This window comes from Squalius cephalus (genome assembly GCF_949319135.1).
Source record: "Squalius cephalus genome assembly, chromosome: 18".
NCBI lineage: Eukaryota > Metazoa > Chordata > Actinopteri > Cypriniformes > Leuciscidae > Squalius > Squalius cephalus.
In genome coordinates, this window is record NC_137139.1 from 4,693,402 (window position 1) to 4,714,577 (window position 21,176).

The following is a 21,176-nucleotide window of genomic DNA, read 5'->3' on the forward strand; positions in this document are numbered from 1 at the left end:
TCCTCACTATCTATAGCAACGCTCTCCCACAAATATTAAGCTATTGTAACTGCGCTTATTTCCGTCATTGGTATAAGTGGCAGTGGGTGGTATAGACAAGAAATGTGCAGTTTTCTACCATCTTGCTAATAACGTTTCTTTAGTCATTCAGCAGTTCTTGCAGCTTGAACCACTGAAGGAATTCCACCCTTACACCCACAATTGACAAGTTAGTTCTTGCCAATTACAACCCAGTTATAACCAAAGTCTGTGAAACTGTAGACAGATGGTCCTCCCTACCAATCTCATTAATTGGTTGTATAAACATTAGAAAAATGAACATTCTTCCCAAATTTTTATATTTATTTTGCTCTATTCCACTCTCCCCTGTGAGGCTTTTTCTCTAATATGAAAAAAAAATTAACCAAATTCATCTGGAATAATAGACGTGCAAGGCTTCGCCTAACATTGTTATATCTCCCTTATGACAGAGGAGGTTTACGTTTACCCAATTTGCAGTGGTACTATTGGTCTGCCCAGTTGGCTTGTGCCACCTATTGGTTCTCCTTGCAGCTGAAATTACCCTGGGTAGAAATAGAATCTATAGTTGCAAAAGGTATAGGGATGGATATGTATTTGTACTCTGACTTAGGGCTGGATGATTAATCGAAAAGTAATCGAAACCGAAATTCAGAGCCTGTAACCGACGTAATTTTACCAAGTCGGTTATTTCGTTTTTTTAATCCTATTAATATTTCCGCCTACTGTGTGTGTACCTTCCCCTTAAAACATATTACCGCGTGTGTAGTCACTTGACTCTGCCCCGTCCCTGAACGCGCGTCTATTTCGCTTCAAACGCTCGCTTACGCGCGTCCTATTCGCTTTGGACGCGCGAATGGATTCAAAATGTTTAAGCGTAGAACTAGACGCGATAGACGTGAATTTGACGCTCTATTCGCGTTTGGTGTGAACGCAGCATAATGAACAGGCTGCGATGTCAAGATTGCAATGCTGGAATGTGTGTGTCAGAGAGAGAGAGGCACGGGCGCGATCGAACAGTGGAAACATAAAAACATCATTCATCATTATAACATCAACGTCAATTTGTTCATACAGGACATCATTAAAACTGCAAAGTGTTCAGCCTACTTATATTTGTGTAAAAAATTGTGCTTTTGTCAAACTGTAAACTCTTGTCAAACTGTAACCTAACTGTCACCCAACCAAAATCACACACACACACACACACTATGTACATTTTTTTAAATCAAATTATCAAAAAGCAAAAATAATCTCATCTTTTGGACATTCATCATATTGCATTGGTTTTCATTTCTTGTCCTAAAACAGAGCACTAATCTTTTTATTTTTAAGTTACACATTCTACATTGATTAAAAAATAAAATCAAATGTTTTTAATGGTAGTATTATTTTATACAGAAATAAATTATTTATAATTCAGATGAGAAGTTAAAGTTAATTTAAATTTTAAGGAAACAAATATATTGATCTGTGATATATATCAAATTAATTTTAAATTCATTCAGGTTACCAAACATATCTCAAGGCCTTTTGAATAAAGGGTGGCAGTCTTTCATTATCAACTGTTGTTGTGGACTTTATACTGGAGAAGTATTTGTTCTCCATTTGAGTGAGATGTTTTTATGTGGCTAATTGAGGAAAGTGCTTCCATATATTTTATTATTAGTAGTATTAGTTCAAGAATAAAATAAAGATATCGGATTGATATCGGTATCAGCAAATAGCCAAAGCTGCGGCATCGGTATCGTATCGGAAGTGAAAAAGTGGTATCGGGACATCCCTAACTCTTTCATTAGAAAAAATAACCGTGAACGTATTTACAGTATAAGCCTTGCCAGTGACATAGGATTTTTTTTTTTAAATAATCGTTCAATAATCGTAATCGAGGTAACTTGTTTGATTAATTGCGATTATGATTTTAGCCAAAATCGTCCAGCCCTACTCTGACTTGTATAAAAATCTAAAAAAGGCTACCAAAAATCCCTTTGTTAAAAATACTTTGATAGTATGGAATGATGTTCAGCAAACATTGGGAGAAGTTCCAACTCTCTCTTACTTTTTTCCTATTTGGGGAAATAGGGACTTCAGACCAGGGGAAAATGACTCTGGCTTTAAACAGTGGGCACTAAAGGGCATTCGTAAGGTTGGGGATTTGTTTGAAGGAGATACATTGATGCCCTTTAAAGATCTTAATGAAAAATTTGGAATCCCAATGAAACACTTTTTAAATACTTGCAAATTCGCAGTTATATCAATGACAAGCAAAATCATTCACTATCTAGACTAGAGGTCTGCGCGGGACTGTTTTTTAAGTCCCGCTCCCGCCCGCTCCCGCTGGGGTTATATCCCGCACCCACCCGTTCCCGCTATATATACACTATTTGTTCACCCGCTGTCCGCTTAGAATAATTTTCTTCCCGACCCGACCATCCCGCTTTAATATAGATCTCCCAGAATTTCACATGTACATTTTCACAGAGAACATAAAAATGTAGTCTGCACAAACATTTTTTTATTATTATTTTATTCGCCTTGTTAATATACAAAATTTAACATTTTGCTGCAGACAGTAGGGGAAAAAATATCGCAGCGAAAAAAAAAAAGAAGTTTAGGCTATTATTTTTATTCGTATTATCAAAATTCGTAACATTTTGCTGTTAAGCAAATACAATCAATGCATGACAGAAAGAACCGTTACGGGTCCGTGCGTGCAGCGCGTGCATAAAGGTCCTGAGTAGCATACAGGGCAGATAAGTGGTCGATAAGATTAAGATTAGGTAAAGCGAAGATATGCTGTTCTGAAAGAACGTCGGCGTCGGGTATTGAATGACCGACCGCTCCCGTTCAAATTACACCAGAGTTACCGACCGCTACCGTTTTTTAGTCGGAAATTTAATCCCGCGGCGCAAAATATCTGGTCGGGTCCCGCGGATCCCGCGGGACAGCCGCGGGAATGCAGACCTCTAATCTAGACCTCTACCAACAGAACTAGAAAAGGCTATGTTTTATGAGGAACTTAGTACAAACCAAATTTCACTGTTTTATTGCAAATTTGTAAACAGTTCTAAGGAATCATCTGATTCCAAGAGAATTGCTTGGGGTATAGATTTGCAATATGACCTTCCAGATTCAGAATGGAGCCAGATATGTGTTAAAGCCCAGAATTTGTCAATTAACACTAGATTTAAGCTGATCCAATACAACTGGGTAATGCGTACACATGTAACCCCTGAAAAGTTAAACAGGTTTAACCCAGAAATCCCATATATGTGTTTTAAATGCCAAAAACATAAGGGAACATTCTTCCATTGTATCTGGGAATGTGAGGTGATCAAGACATTCTGGCAAAAAGTGACAGCACTAATTTCTTCAATTATTTCAAAACCAATTCCAATGACCCCTGAAATATGTGCGTTGGGTTTAATTCCTGTAAGTCTACCATTATCAGGTTATCACACTAAAATGATTGACATTTACCAAGTTCTTGCAAGACGTTTAGTAGCATTTTACTGGAAGAACATAGAAGGTCCATCCATTGATCATTGGTTAAAAGATCTGTCATATTGTATTGCATTGGAAAGAATAACCTACAGTATAAAGGGCAAACTAAAAGATTACCATAAAATATGGGATCTTTTTATACATTTTCTGGAAAATAACCAAATATCGATACAGGCAATATTAGATACCTCTCACTCCACTGATGTATATGTGTATATATGATGTGCTTATGTATTTGAAAATATGTGGACATGTCTGTCTTAGCCTTTGTATAATAACTTCTATACATGTGTAACTGATTTTTTGGATGCTGAGGGTGGGTGTGGGTGGGAAGATAATTAAAATATATATAAAATGTTTCGTTTTTTGGAAACGTTCTTGTTATGCTCCATGTTTTTCAATAAAAATATGTTTAAATAAGAATATTGCTGGGCATAAACTGAGAAAGTGAGCGTCCGGTGTGCGATACCTCAAGTTATCCTACACGCGACGCGGCATAATGTGTAGCCATCAACCTTTTTACCCATCTCCGTGTCCATCACCCTGCGGATTACACCATTTTACAGAGAGTAAATTGCTATTATTGTACTAGTCATGGAATGGGAAACGTGACATTAACCTATTAACAGGGGGTTTCTGTGTTCATATATTTAATTAAGGGTGATTATTAAGAACCCTGTTTTCTTTAATCTTATTTTTGTATTTGTATTTGCACTTGATTTTTTTTGTTCAAATCTGCTATCTGCATGACTTTATTGGCGCCGGCGCAACAATAGGTTTAAGAGCTTTTCAGTTCTTAAGGAAACCTTCAGACAGTGTTTCGCTTCAGTTTGAAACCAGATATTCACAAGACTGTCTTCCTTCACAGAAATTTGCCATAGATTGAGTATGCAAGAAGTAAAAATGCATGTGCCTTGTATTTATCAGTATCCTTATGTTTGTTGGGTAAAAAAGAAAAACTATATAAACAAAGTAAAAATTAATTTGACTGATAACTAATATTAGCTGAGGTATTAAGACAAGCAGCTGAACACGCCGAGACAATACATCAATATTTGCAGAATGGTTACGATAAATTTTTTTTAAAAAAGTTAAACGACCGACATTAATTGGATGTAAACTACTACTGGCCATCTCATGCTTACGTTAATTGTCACTAATGCACAAAAAAAACATTCGTTTTCAGCATATCAGACAGAAGATAAGAGTGAATGTATGTATCTGTTTCCAGGCTTTCTTCATTAATTTCACTTGTCTAAGAAAATAATAAAACTCAAAATATTATTCTCAAACTTACACTGGAGCAGACTAAATCTGACGACTTTCACTTTTAAGTCCATGATTAGGAAAGTGTCAGCCTATTTAAAATATGATTTGGTAATTGGTTCACATTGTTTTATATATAGCTATATACACTGGTGGTCAAAAGTTTGAAATTATTAAGAATTTTTAATGTTTTTGAAAGAAGGTTGAATTTATTTGATAAAAACAGCTACAGTCTGAAGCCTATTTTTGATCAAATAAATTGATCCTTACAGTAAAAATATTGTGAAATATTATTACAATGTAAAATATCTGTTTTCTATGTGAATATTGTAAACTGTAATTTAATCCAGTGACCAAAGCTGAATTTTCAGCATCATTACTCCAGTCTTCAGTGTCACATGATCCTTCAGAAATCATTCTGATATGATGATTTGCTGCTCAATTATTATCAGTTATTATTTGTGCTCAATTATTAACAATGGTTATTTTTATTTGGAATTAGGGCTGAACGATACATCGAATTTTCATCGTCGATTTATCGCAAGTCATATCGTCATCGCAATATTAAACAATGTTATCGCACATCGCAGCTTTTCCTCATATCGTGCAGCCCTATTTGGAATGCTGAAAAATTTATTTGCATATTCATATTTTTGTGGAAACTGTGTATCAATGTTTTCAACAATGATAATAATCAGACATGTTTCTTGAGCATTGAATCAGCATATTAGAATGATTTCTGAAGGATCATGAGACACTGAAGACTGGAGTAATGATGCTGAAAATTTAGCTTTGATCACAGGAATACATTTAGCAAAATGTTCAAATAGAAAAAAAAGTTATTGTTCAATTGAAAAAAAAAATCACAATATTACTGTTTTTACTGCATTTGTCATCATTATAAGAATTTTTACACTTTTCCACAATCAATTCCATAAAATGACAGGAGATGTCAAGCTCCTGAAAGGACAAATACTATAAGCACTAGAAAGGCACCATAAAAGCAGTAGGCCTACACATTCTGCACTACATTCTAAGTCTTGGTGAAAACTCTTCTGATTGGACACACTCCTGGGTTTGCTGTTATACAGACACATGACCAGAGATGGGAAGTAACTAAGTAAAAATACTTCGTTACTGTACTCAAGTAGATTTTTCAGATATTTTTACTTTACTATTATTTTTTTTTTTCCGACTTTTACTTTTACTTTTTACTTTTACTTAAATTTTTAACATAAAATGTATATTGGTACTTTCTACTCCTTACATTTTACAAAATCGTCTCGTTACTTTAGTTTCAAATAATTTCAGTGGAGTTACCATTATTTTTTTCGCGTCATCAACCCTTCGCAGGAAGTTTGATTGACAGGCGATCTGACCAATCATAATCTGCCATCCGCCATTTTGTCCGACAAAGCAGTCAGCAGAGTTAGTAGATTAACATTGGAGGATTTAAACTTGAAAAACGAAGTGTACCGACATCTTTCCGCGGTTAAAACAACATTCCTTCTTATGTTCATTCATGTTTATTTGATGCTATAAATTCACTAGAAGGAAGAGATGAACGGCTCATGAGCAGCTTTAACTGATTGATCTGTCAGACACATTAAAGAGACACAAACCTGTATTTTTTGTTTCAATTTCTTTAAAAAATTACTAAATTTGAAATGTGAGACTTTGTTTCATATAAAAAATAACCTGGTCTGTCCTGTCTGTCAGTGTGTTGTCAGTGTCATCTCTGCTCCGTGATGTATTTTTCACTGCGTGAGAACGGCTTCGCTTGTCGCGGACATAGCAACGGTAACTAAAGGGGGCGGGTCCTTGCGAACGGTCAATTGGATGGGAATATACGTTGCACTTGACGCACCACAAGACGACTCGACAGATTCGGCGGCATTCATTCGCGGCAAATCCTTACATACACGTAGATTCCTTTAAATGTTAAGGGGAAGATTAAAAAAGAGAAACTAGATCTGTGAATTCTCACAGAATCACAATTGAATTCATATCTTGCTACTCAGTCAGAATTTTTGTCCCAGTCTGTCACAATAATCATATAGGCTATGTGATGTTTTAGGCCTATTGGCAGACATCCATTTAAAATGTAAGCAATGTCATATAAAGAACCTTTTTTCCAAATCCACTTAAGTTTCTCAGCTTGCACTCTAGAGACATTTGTGTGGTCCAGGTAGCTTTGCATAAAAAATGCTTATCATTCACAAGGCTACTTTTACTTTTATACTTTAACCCCCTGAGGTCGGCTATCGCGCCGGCGCGATAGGCTCGTTTTTTTCCTTATCAGTGCAAAAAAAAATCAAAATTCTAATATTAATTTTTATCTTATATGCTTGTGTTGTACATCAATCGATCTTGTTAAGTGTGTATTTTTTTTGTGCATACTCATAATAAAAACAAAGTGTTGTGCTTTTCGCCAAATAAAGAAAAATAAACATGATGCGCGTTCTGCCAACTCTCTCAATGTGAAACTCATTCTGAAACGCGACAGAAAATGACCTGTAACTCAGCGAATGTTTGTCATACAGACTTAAAACACATGTCTATACAATGCTTGGAGTCTCTATTTTTAAAATATGTAAATTATATAAAAAACAAATATTCTCTGTTTAAGTAATCCGTAAGAAAGCAGCGGCATGTACAGTTTCTCAAACACATCCTAATTAACTATAATGTGACCACACCCACGCGCGCACGAGCGATTGACATGCAAATGATCCACGCGGCAGAACGCAGACCTGTAAACGCCCTCATCACCTCAAAACAAAGAACCAGAGACTTCGGGAACTTACTCCTCTCTGCTTTTCATTGAGTTTGAAGACGTTTGTGCTGTGTTGTGCTGTTTACCTTGGATTTACCTCAGAAGAACGCGATTTGAAGATGAGAAGATTTTTAAGGTAAGACATGTTAAACTGGTCGTGCCAGATTAAAATGTATGTTATGAAATGAGTTTGGAGTAAAAACATGAACTAAGCCTAATATCGTACATGTATTTGCATCTATAAATAGACAGAAACATGTTAAAATGTGAACTAGACTGGTAGGCAACCAGTGCTAAATTTATATACTTCATATATATTTCACTCAGTTTTGATTAGCTTATGACACTGATTATAATGCTAAAATACTTCTTTATGCGTAATGTAGCTTGTTTGCGAATATCTGCTAATGTGATTTAGTGCAAATATGTTTCAGCCTCCGGTAAAATATGTGATAGCCTACTGTCTACATTATATTTTTATATAAATGCTCGATTTTGGTTAGCCTAAGACACGCTTCAATACTGCCTTATGCACAGATGTTTGTGAATACAGGTGTAAATGTTTGAAATGTAGTGATGTGTGTCGTTCGCGAACGATCCGTTCATTGCGTGTGTCACTAAATGCGTGCGGATACCCATCAACAGATACTCGCGGTGACGTGGTCTATGGCCCATAAATAGATATTTCTCCGTTCTATGGCCCATCAACTATACATTGTTTGTCCATAACCATCACTTGCTCAGCAGTTTACTTTGTATAATGTATGCTAAAAGTTTTATTTTGATGTTGTTTTTTAGGAATGTGAACCTTCAGTTCTCAGTGCGATCGAGAAATCATACCGAGTAAGTGCATAGACGTAATATTTTACAGATGAAATGAAGCCTAATTGTGTTTACATCGTCATAATATAAAAGTAGCCTACGTATTCTTGTGTGAAATGACAAAAAACATCCATTCTGCTTATACAGGAGACACTGCGCAGATGAGGGTGAAAACAGATACATGGAGGACAAAGACATTTCCATGTCCTGCACCTGTGACTGCCTACAACAAACACATGAGGGGTGTTGACCTGTCTGATCAGCTATTACAGTACTACACAACACAGCACATAACCATGAAGTGGTACAGTAAGATTTTTCTACACTTCTTGGACATTGCTTCCACCAACTCTTTCATTGTGCACAAAGAGCTACATGGTAACTTGTCCCATAAAGAGTTTATGGAGCAACTTTTAACAGAGCTCTGTGGTGTGTCACAGAAAACGGCAATGAGTTTTAAATCAGTGTTGGAAACCGTTGTGCTGCTTAATATATATTTTTTATAACCTGTAATAGTTTTTTCAGGATTCTTTGAATAAAAATATTTTTTTATAAAAAAACAAAAGTTTGGTCTTTTTTTCTTTCTTTTTTGGAAAGGATGTATTAAGTGATAGTAATAACTTTAAGTCTTTCCATTGTTAGAAAAGATTTCTATTTTGAATAAATGCTGTTCTTTTTAACTTTTTATTCATCAGTGAATCATTCTTAGATCATCATTCTTTGTTCAGGCTGCCTCACAGCACCTTGATGGCCCATTAGCCATGGGGGGAGTGTCTTTAGTCACACCCCTGGTGTGAATCACATTAATATTCATGGCCCACGCATACAGCAGTGCTGACACAAAAACTGACATGCAAAATTAAAATCGTTATATTGTTGTTTGTGAAAGAGTGGTCAGAATGATTTTCACCTCATTTTGTAGAAAAAATTCTAGCCTACAAGAATAGTAATTCCAAAGTCTTATGGAAAACTATTCAGTATGTGTTAAATGGCCTTATTGCAGTGACAATGTTTTTCCCAAAACATACTAACCACGCATAATATTTTTTTTCTATAAAATGCAAACATGTACATCCATTTTGCTCACATATTATTGTAGCAGAGTTTGTGCTGAATACAACAAAATTACATGTTGGCCAATAGTATGTTAAGTAGCTGAAATAAGCACAAATGTCAGGTCATGTCAAAACATCTCAAGGGCCCCAAAAACACCTCAGACCCCAGAGGGTTAAGTAAATTCCCAAGCCTGTACTTTGTTACTTTTACTTGAGTAAAGAAGTTAAATCAGTACTTCTACTTTTTCCAGAGTATTTTTAACACAAGTATCTGTACTTCTACTTGAGTACGGGAAGTGAGTACTTTTGCCATCTCTGCACATGACAGAGAAGCCAAATCACTGAATGCTGAATGTTTTTTTCACTGGGGGTTTTGGTTCTTTTGCTGTTGTTGCTGTAAGGACCTTTGAAAATAACTAAAATCATTTGGCAAAGTGATATGGACATATAGGTTTTGCGGTCAAGACCTGCCTGAATCTACTTTAGCTGTGCGTTTCCCTGAAAATAATTGCACATCTTAGAATCTTTGTCAACCAATCAGATTAAAGTATTCAAAAGACCTGTAGTATAATAATATAATATAATATAATACAATATAATATAATATAATATAATACCTGTAACTGGAGCCACACACTGACGTCCACCGCACCCATTGCTGCAGCATTTCTCATTGTTGGGACACTCACTGTCGTCGGCACAAAGAGCTGAACCCCTCATGGCACACATTGCTGCTTCATGATTTGTGCTTGGACACACTCCTGGCTTTACTGTTATACAGACACATGACAGAGAAGCCATATCACTGAATGCTGAATGTTTTTTTTTTTTTTCCCAATGTAAAATAATATTTTTTTAAGTTGTATATATTATTGGAATACGTTTTACAGCAACGAACACCTCAGGTGTGCATTATTTTCTCAAAATGCAACGGACCGGAGTCATTTATTCTGCTAATCATTATTTCCAAAAAACAAATAAATAATTTGCTGTATGGAACTTTGAAATAACTGAAATCATTTGGCGAAGTGATATGGAACTACTTTTGCAATGTGTTTCCCTGAAAATAATTGCACACCTTAGAATCTTCCTCAACCAATCAAATTCAAGCATTCATCAGCTCATTAGATGATAACTGTTCTAAGACTGTCAGATAGAGACACATAAAAAGTGCAGATTGGTGGGTCCCTAGGAGGACCAAGATTGAACACCCCTGTTCTAAACCAGCGTTTCCCAACCGGAGAGCAGGGGTTTCGTGTAAAAACATCATAAAACATTTTTACATTTCTAAAATGTGTAGAAAAAAACAAAAAAAGATGTATCAATCTCGGATGTCTCTAATAAAAACAAATTACACACACAAATTTATAATAAAAATGCAAATCGTACGTTTTCCATGTCCGGTTATGTCCGTGCTGTCAACGGTAATGCATGCGATTCATGTTTTTCAGTTCAACGCGTTATTAACTCAATTCACGCAGCATTCATTTTTTTCTGTCATCCTTTGGCTGGCGTTACATTATATAATCACGTTCTTCTTCATGCAAATGCTTTTAAACCATGCAAGCGCGAAAAGACAAAAGAAAACGCACTGCCTGTGAATGTCCTTTCACACACAGGGCGCACAGATAGACACGCGCCAGAATCGAGTTCTCTTTCGCGCTTGAACGAATAATAACACACATTATGCCAAAATGTCCGTTTTGTTGAGTATCCTAATAAGAGCAATCTTAAATGAGTTAAATAAAGTCCTAAAGGAACGTAAAGAGTTGTGAGAAAATATATACTTATATGTGACCCGTCACGGAAACCAGTGACACAAGTCGGCAGCACAACGTTCGAGCAAAATGAGAAAGAAGCGTTTTTTTTTTTTTTTTTTTCAAAATTGGTGATTTTCGTTTTTTTGCAGAATCTGTTAGTTGAGATCACGAAGAAGCCTCTCCATGTTTGAGATAGCAGTATTGGTATATTTAAAAGCGTACATTTTGAGGTTGGAATCGGCTTGTTTTTCGGAGATTCTAGCACGCAGTAGGGGCGTGTCATTGTCGGTGCGTATTTCCATACTGAATAAGCCGGCTTTTGTTTCTTTTGTTATTGCCCCCGCCCTCCAAGGGAACAGCGTGGCTACTTAGGCTATTATGCAGCGCTCTGGCCGGCTCTATCTGATTTCAAAATTCAATGAAGATGGACGCCAATAACATTACGATGTCCAGCAATCGATTTAAATAGTAGGTTACATGGGGTTTAAATTGTCGTTTAATGAGATGTAGCCTAATACATGTTGTCAGTGCCAATACATAGATCCGCCTTATTAACTAATGTGTATCTTAATGGTCTAGTGGTAGAGCTTTCGCCAGCCGCGTCAGAGGGTCTGAGTTCGAACCCGCCCTCGTATAGGTTTTTTTTTTCTCTCATCAACACGATTATGTTCATCAGTGGTTGTATATCAAGCAGGGACACGCAAACGTTTGCATTATGTTTTGTGGTTTCACCAGTTTTCATTCAGTTGTGTCACCTATAGCTAACTTAAATATACAAGCTTCATAAAAATGATCATTCTAGAAGAAAATTTCAGATGGCATTTAGAGGCTTTTGCATCTGAACTCTTCATATATACACACACACACACATATATGTATACATATATACATATATATACATACACACATAAGGGAGAGCGGGGCACAACCTAACGCTTTTTGACTTTCTCAGTTTGTGCAAATCTACTTATGGTTCAGAGTATTTATTTTTTCCCCACATTAATTTCCCACATGTCTAGTACAATTATGTGTTTTTATTTTATTAATACAGTATATACTTTTTTCTTGATATAGCCCGAAACAATGGAAGTGAAATGTGACAACATGCCCCATAGGTGGGGTACATTGTAACATGTGTGGGGCACATTGTAACATGACATATGGCAGCTTAAAATGTTATCTGATCTAATAAAAAAAAAAAATACAAAACAAACTAAAATATTTTCTAAATAAAATACAATTAAAAAACTTTTTCATATAAAATAATGGCAATTTTTAATAATTAAATAGAAACTCATTTTTGAGTTTTGACTACGAACACATGAAAACACAGCTATACAACATAGTTCAAAACAAATAAATAATTAGTCATTTCTGGACATTGACTCTCAGTCTTTATTCACCTTTTCCTCACGTTTTCTCAATAAAATTAATAAAAGTATAGAATATAATAGCATATTTCTAATAGGGGCACATTGTAACGCAGTGTTACAACATGGCCCCGCCTGCACAACTGCGATTTAAACCCTGCTAGTGTCTTCTGCTAGTTAGCGAAGCATTAAAGAACTATCTCAACTGTTAAATAACATCTTGGAGATTAAAATAATATCAGATTTGTCTTATTTTAAATAAATACAAAAAATAGAGATGAAAAATTAACTTAAGTAAGAAATTTACTTTTGCTATGGTTTAATAAATGTCTATGGATATCTTCCAAAAAGAAAATAATTTTGGCGGATTTTTTTTTTCTATATAGTGTTGATATGGCAACTAGTAAATAAACAAAGTTCCGTCATCCAAGCATGTGCGGAAGTATTTAAAACAAGCGTGTTACAACTAACCCCGCGTTAGGTTGTGCCCCGCGCTCCCCTATATGTATGCATACACACACACATATATATATATATATATTAGGGATGGGCATTTTTCAAAAATATTGCATTCGAATATTCGGGCTCATAAAATTCGAATATTCGAATATTCGTTTATTTAAATGACGTTTAACGAAAAAGACGTTATTTTTTAAGTTTTTTTTTTTTTTTCACCATTTCTGAAGAAGCTTACGATTAGGCAATATACACAACAAGCTTACAATATGTTAAAGTTTTCTTTTAATTGAAAACATTAAACAGTAGGAAAATGTGTAAACAAAAAAATATAAAGAACAAAAGGATATAAGCTCAAGCAGCGCGAACGGAAAAAAACGCCTAATAAGCAGAGAAAAGCAGATTGCGCCAGTTATCGTACAGAATGTACACATACACTCGAGTCAGCATATGATTATCGTGTTTATATTGTTTCACGTTTATGTTGAGAAAAACAATATCCACATGCAGGCGCGCCGCCAGCAATTTCTGCTCGAGTGAGAAAACGCGCTGCGCTGACAGATGTTTCAGAGAAACAAAGATAACGGTCTTCTAGTTCTAACAGCACATTGCGTTTTCTGTTCTTAAACCTCTCTCTCAACGAAACTTAAAGGAAGAATATATCTCAAAATCATTTTGCTATTAGATAAGTTATCATCTCGGATCACTCGCACTACAGCTGCGCTTACCTGCAGTAGTGATGCAGTGATGGACAGCTGTCTTTCCTCAGTCGACTGCTGTTTGGGTTTCATGTGATTTCTCATTGTTATTGATATTATAACTCCAGATTAATTAATTAATTTGATCAAAAGTAATTCCATTTTGTAAAATCATTTAGTAACCTCATTTTCGACTAGTAATTCCAAACTTCGCGAGGCAGACGACGACATTATGATCAAATAGGCTACAAACAACTTGTTAAACACGCGCCACAGTGCCATCCAGTGCATTTAATTATAACTGCGAGTTAGTGCTTGGGGATTTATCAGGGATTCACTGCATTTACGACCCGCAAAGTATTACGGCTTCATAAATTCGATAAAATTCGAATAGTATTTTATTTTTCGAATAATAATTACAGATCGAATATTCGAAAATTCGAATATTCGTGCACATCCCTAATATATATATGTGTATATATTTATACACAAATATTTTATATACATTTTTTTTTTTTTCACAAATTGTGCTTGCAAATTGTATAATATCCAAGGTAAACATGTCTAGTAATTGTGCAGTTAATTCTCATACTGTATTTTCAGTTTTGGAATATTTATCCTCTCCCCAAATTTGTTACTAATAAAACACAATACAACTTATTTAAAGAAAAAAATTATATTTACCTTTTAATAGTTTGTTTACATCTACCTTGTAAATATATTTTTTTATTAAAAAGGTTACAATTACAACAACATTTCAAGTGTAATCTTACAGTATATTCTACAGTAAAAACTGTACCCAAATCTAGTCAACAAAATGTTGTCTTTCATATTTCGCCTGACTGTAACGTTGTTTTTATGAAATATTAGGGCATATAAATGTTAATTTGCAGTTTAATATGTTGCTTATAGGCCTACAAATAGCCTACATTTTATTTCAACATATTTCAGTCGATTTTTACTCATCTCAGTATAGCAATACAGTTTGCTAAAACATCATCATTCATTCACACACACGATTTAAATTTAAACTGTCTTTTGCGAGCTGTGGTAAACAGCGCGCATCTCTGCCGTTCATTCATTCATAAACAGAAACCCGATTCACGTGAGAAGGGAAAAAAACTTACTACTGTATTCCTCAGCTCAGTCTGATCCTTGCTCCTCGAAATACCCGCACTTCTGAGGGACATTTTCCATTATTATTATTCCTCACAGTGCTGCGAGACGGTGTAAACAAGTAATGATCTGAATAAACTTATGTTTTCTCGAGCTGATATGGGGGCGTTCACAGGATTGCGCCGTGGATTGCCTCAGTCATTTGCGTTTGAATAGCGCGCGCTCTCCGTGGGCGTGTCACATTACATTTGAATCAGCTGTAATGAGCTCGACTGGAATCGCTCTCTTTTAATACAGATTTCACAAGATGAGAATATTTGTTTTTTATATAAATTACTTCATTTAAAAGAAGAGAATTCAAGCTTCATGCCTGTGTGTCTGTATGTCTGTTTGACTGAGTATTCGCTGAGTTACAGTTCATTTTCGGACGCGTTTCAGAATGGACTACACTGACAGAGAGAAGGCAGAACTCGCTTCGTGTTTATTTTTCTTTATTTGGCAAAAAGCACAACACTTTGTTTTTATTGTGAGTATACACAAAAGTCAACAGAGTATTTATGAGTTTCTTTTACACTGATAAAAAAAAGCGAGCTGATATCGCCGGCGATACAGCCGACCTCAGGGGGTTAAGCATGATAATATGGTAACATATCACACTGACATAGGCTGATTTAAAATGAACATTTATTTAAAATAAAAGTTCTTCTTTTGGCAAAATTATATTTCCTTAATAGCCTAAACAGAGGCTTTACTCCCTTCAAACTTAAAATTGTCCATTTTTCATTACATCACTGTTTGAAAACACTCAGAATAGTTTTTTGTACCTTTATAAAGGGCATTTTCCCCCTAATTTTATTAACTGTATGCTCCATCTTTCATTTCAAATTCTTAAATTTGATAAATATATTCAATTAAAATAATAAGACACTAGGCTGTTACCAATCAAATTAAATAATTTACATTGAAAAATTATAACTGTATTAAATTAGATTATTTTCAATATTTTTATAACCGCAACAGAACCATCACTGTCTGTCCGAGTTTTGTCGAGAGCCGGAGGCGGCACGAAATTTGATGGAGGCGGCCGCCTCATAATTCTCTATGCAGGAAAAACTCTGGCAATACCCATAAATGGAAACATAAATTTACAACTGTACTTCGGTTTCTTTGCGAGGACACCGCCATCACCTGCCATGTCTATCGGCTCGCTTTCGGGTTAAACTTTCCGCGACTGCGCAACTGGGTTATAGGTTGCCAGGTTGAGGTGACAAACGGGTTGAAATTGTATATGGTGTGTGGATTGTGTGAATATAATGCATTTAATACAAGATCTGGCAACTGGTCAACATTAGACAAATATAGGCCTATTGGTCCGATTATTCATAAAGGAGTTTGGGCCATGCAAATTACGGGAGTTTCCCGGGAGAAATAACAAACCGGGAGGGGTCCGGGAGATAGGGCTAAAAAACGGGAGAAACACGGGAAAAACGGGAGTGTTGACAGGTATGGCCAAATGTCTGTCAGATTTCGCGATCCTAACTGTTCTTCTGTTTGGTTTTTCCTAACTCACTGACGGTGCACAAGCTACTAAAGGTACAGGGAAAACATGACATGGATTTCAGGAGAAATAGGTTTTGTTAATGTATAGTGTAAGGCCAGTCGAATGGATTTGGGAAATGGACCGGCCGGGATTTTATATTTTCGGAGCTGGAAAGAAAGACGTATTTGCAATCACATCGATATTGCCCGCATAATCATACAGTATGATCAAATATTGGGGTGGACAAATTGTCCTTCTTTGAATATTGATAATTACGCCTATATTGGGGGGGACAAAATTGTCCTTCTTTGAATATTGATAATTACGCCTATAGTATATATATATATATATATATATATATATATATATATATATATAGCCTATATCACATAGCACATCCTGTTTTTGATTTGAACATTGTCTAGAGTTTATCTTATTTTTTATTCAGTGTACATAAGAGTTGCCTATACAGTTTTATCGGTAGATGCTAAGAGACATTTATTTATATATTACCTGTTTGCAAACTTTTTCTTTTTTCTTTGATGGCACATTTTCCTGACCTTTTTGCTCCCCCATGTGCTTTACAGCTTTACAGGGGGGAGCTTTACAGGGGGTATGGCTTATCTAAATGATATGTAAATGAGCCCTATTGTCACTCCCAGCAGGAGAGAGAGGTGAGAACTTCACAATCTTTAGATGGGTTTTCTCCCCTTTGAGCTTTTTTGAGTGCCTACCTTCAAATGGCCACAACTTCTCCAAATATTATCAGATTTCCATGTGTTACACATCGTTGGAAAGCTTGGAAACTACACTTTCAGAATCTGTGAATAACTCAAAATGCCCCAGAACAGACTTGTGTCCCTACTTTCCGTGACTGGTCACATATATATATATAAGTATGTGTGTGTGTGTGTGTGTGTGTATATATATATTAGGGGTGGAACAGTACATGTATTCGTATTGAACCAAAACGGTACGGGCGTCACGGTTCGGTGCATACATTTACATGGAGAATACACGGTATAAAAATAAATAAAACTCGTCTGCAAATTAATTAATGTAATGCGGAACTACTGTTAGATACGCAGGTTCTTTAGGGACACCTAATCTGTAGCCCCGCCTTAGCTCTGAAGCAGGCTGCGATGTAAAGATTGCAATGCTGGAATATGTTGTGTGTGTGTGAGAGAGAGAGAGAGAGAGAGAGAGAGAGAGAGAGAGAGAGAGAGAGAGATAGAGAGAGAGAGAGAGAGAGAGAGAGAGAGAGAGAGAGAGAAAGAGAGGCAAGGGCGCGATCGAAAAGTCAATATAAAGTTGTCAATATAAGTTGTTTACTTATATTTGTGCGTGTGTGTGTGTGTGTGTGTGTGTGTGTGTGTGTGTGTGTGTGTGTGTGTGTGTGTTAGGCGCGGGCGTGATCTAACAGTGGAAACATAAAAACATACTCTGTCATTTTGTTTATACAGGACATCATTCAAACTGCAAAGTGTTTAAGTTACTGTTAATTAAAATGAAGGAAAACAAATATATTAATCTCAAATGTAGCTAATTAATTTTCAATTCATTCAGGTACAATTACCAAACATATCTCAAGGTCTTTTTGTCTTTTTATTCATTTAATTAATAAACTAATTATATAAAACTATTGTCAGTGCACTACAAATAAACTGGTTCTATGCCTTTACTTTATTGATAAAACTTATTTAAAAAATACAAGGCTTAAGTAATTTATTTTCCTTTGGTGGTACAGCCTGAGACATGCACAAGCCTTCTGCATTTTTGTTTTGCTTTCCCTCCATTGTACCGAACTCGTACCGAACCGTGATGTCTGAACGGAGGTATGAACCGAACCATGACTTCTGTGTACCATTCCACCCCTAATATATATATATATATATATATATATATATATATATATATATATATATATATATATATATATATATATATATATATATATTAGGGATGTCAACGATTAATCGACGATCGATTAATTGTCGATAATACATTTAATCGATACAACTTATCGATCATCGATTAAGCAGGTCTTCATGCGAGTGCGCGCTGCTCAACCGCGAAACATGTAAAGCGAGCGCGCCGGAGTTATGTTTGGGACCATTTTGCACCTTCATCATGACTATAAGTTTGCGTATGCATTCGCAGCCTTTTGTTTTGTGCAAATGTAAGTTGTAATACTGTTTATTTTGTGTATTCCTAGCCTATCTATATCTGATTTATCTCACATTGGATGCGTTTGGTTAAGAATTAACTCTGTAGTAAAGTGTCAGCTTCAGTGTGCGCAGCTCAAACGGCAGTGCACGACTAATAATGAATATTGGGGCTGTAATATTACATAACATTATAAAGAGAACAATATTGTAATAAAACATTGTGAATTATTTGGGTTTAGTTGCCGTGTCGCGTTGCTCCAGGAAGAGCGCGTCCACAACATGAGTAGTTCTGAATGAATGGCACGTAACTTAGTTCACTCGTGCATGAATTTGCGTCATTTTGTGCAGATATAATTTTTAATATTATGTTTATTTTGAATATATCTGATTAATCTCATATAGGATGCGTTTCTTTTAGATAAATAATGTGCTAGCACAGTGCTCCAGTTTAACGGTTGCAGATTCATTCAGCGCGTGCTGTTGTTCCAGGAAGAGCGCGTCCACAACAGTCACACATTCTAAGCGCATACGAGGCGTTGGTGACACGTTGTATTAGTAGTTATATTTGATTATTAAATAATTAATTTAATTATCAATCACATCGAAACATTTTACAATCCTACTAGCCCTTTATTTATATTTAAAACCATTCTCATTGATTTGGTGAGGAACATAGCGTTTTGAGCAGCATTTGCAGACCCTGTCATGCTGTTGGCCATAGCCACTGCAGTAGACGCATATCGCAGTATTACGGCTAACGATTAATCGATTAATTGATCGTTAATTTAAATGACGATCGATCATGGGAATTTGTGAAAATTGACATCCCTAATATATATATATATATATATACATTAGGGGTGTAACGGTACACAAAAATCACGGTTCGGTACGTACCTCGGTTTTAAAGTCACGGTTCGGTTTATTTTCGGTACAGTAAGGGAAAGAAATGCAAACATTAAACTGCAGGTTGTTTATTACTATAAACTTTTTTTAACAAGTTGTTTACACTTTTTTAAACACTTTTTAATAAAATATAATAAAATAGATATAAAATAAAAAAAGAATAAGAAATAAAATACTGCTGCAAAGTTCTCCACAAAATAAAACACTCTCAGTCTCAAACCAATATCACATAATAAAATATAATGAAAAATATAAATAAATAACTATGATTACAGTGCAGGAACAGAAAATAGCCCTATATTAAAATAATATTAAACAAATATATTAATGTATTATTATTTTTCAATAATCAATCAACATAATCAATTTAAGATTTTTTTTTTCCACTTTTTTAATAATTATCAAAATAAAATATAGTCCAAAGCTATAGTACAAAGCTATTATTACCAGAGCATGTGATCAGAGCAGGTCATTTTACCATTGTTGCCAGCATGACTATACCAGCTCAGCAAACAGAAATCTAAGTTACTACTGAGAAATTTCACCTTATTTGAGCGGACTTTGCTTTTCCAGTGCGTGATCGGTACATGATTGGAGTGTTTGGGCCGTTAACGACAGAGCAGAACGCGCAGCGCAAACACGGACTCGAACATTGAGCAGAGAGCGCAGCGGGTCGTCGACACACACACACACACACACGCGCGCGCACGCCACGGAACGGAGAGTGCGGCGGCGCACATGAAGCGGAAAAGCTTTTTTTCGTCCTGCAGTCTATTTCATTGTTACAGTGACGACGGGTTAAACACTGGTAAAACCAGAGAATGTCTAATAGGAAAAAACATTAGAATCAGCTGCAGGGCGGGATTTGCGCTGAACGCGGAGACTTCCGCCACTTAATATGTTCGTGTGGAAACACGAAAATGTACCTATGTTCCGCACACAAAATATTGCATTCAGTCATTCGGTACACACGTGCACCGAACCGAAAGCCCTGTACCGAAACGGTTCGGTACGAATACACGTACCGTTACACCCCTAATATACATACACACACATTTTAAGGGACAAGACACAGAGAATTTTACTTGCCTGACCTGATTAGAACAATGAAAAAAATGTAATAAAATTACTAGGGAATCACTAAAACAAGAGAATTATTCAGATTTTATGATACACTAAAATATTCCACAACAAATCCTTTAAATTTAATGATATTCATTATTCAGAACAGAACAAGAATAAACAGGGTTCTTGCAGGTTTCAGTAAGTCAAATTTAAGACCTTTTTAAGACATTTTAAGACCATAAAGATTGAAATTTAAGACCTACACGACGCATTACCAAATAAATATTCAAATCAAAGAATTAATTTTATTTCAATGAATTCAGTAATTGAAAAAGCATTAATTTAATTTACAGATAAATCACATTAGTATCCTTCCACACCCAACAACGCGTGTCAGAGAAAATAACAGAATCAAATATAATTTTTTTTATAGAAAATTGTACTTTGCATATTATACTGTAAAAAAACATAATTAGTTGATTTTAGTTGGTCATAGTTGATCATAACTAGAGATGAAATGGCATGAACATTTAATTTCATGATTATAGTGACAAAAATGATCATGGTTATCACAGAATCCTGTTCAAAAAGTACTAATACTACACAATGAAATCAATTCACCATGTTTTATGTCGAAAACCAGCAAATAACAAATA

General features: G+C 35.5%; 1 protein-coding gene across 1 annotated transcript in view; it reads right to left on the reverse strand.

Moving 5' to 3' along the window:
• The window catches only part of LOC307146264 (uncharacterized protein), a gene marked incomplete at its 5' end in the record, with an annotated part of 159,992 nt that overhangs the window by 62,795 nt on the left and 76,021 nt on the right, over positions 1-21,176 (reverse strand). Inside the window, one exon of the mRNA XM_079850163.1 lies at positions 10,059-10,211. Coding sequence (XP_079706289.1) covers positions 10,059-10,211 — 153 coding nt within the window. The remainder of the gene's footprint in view (positions 1-10,058; positions 10,212-21,176) is intronic.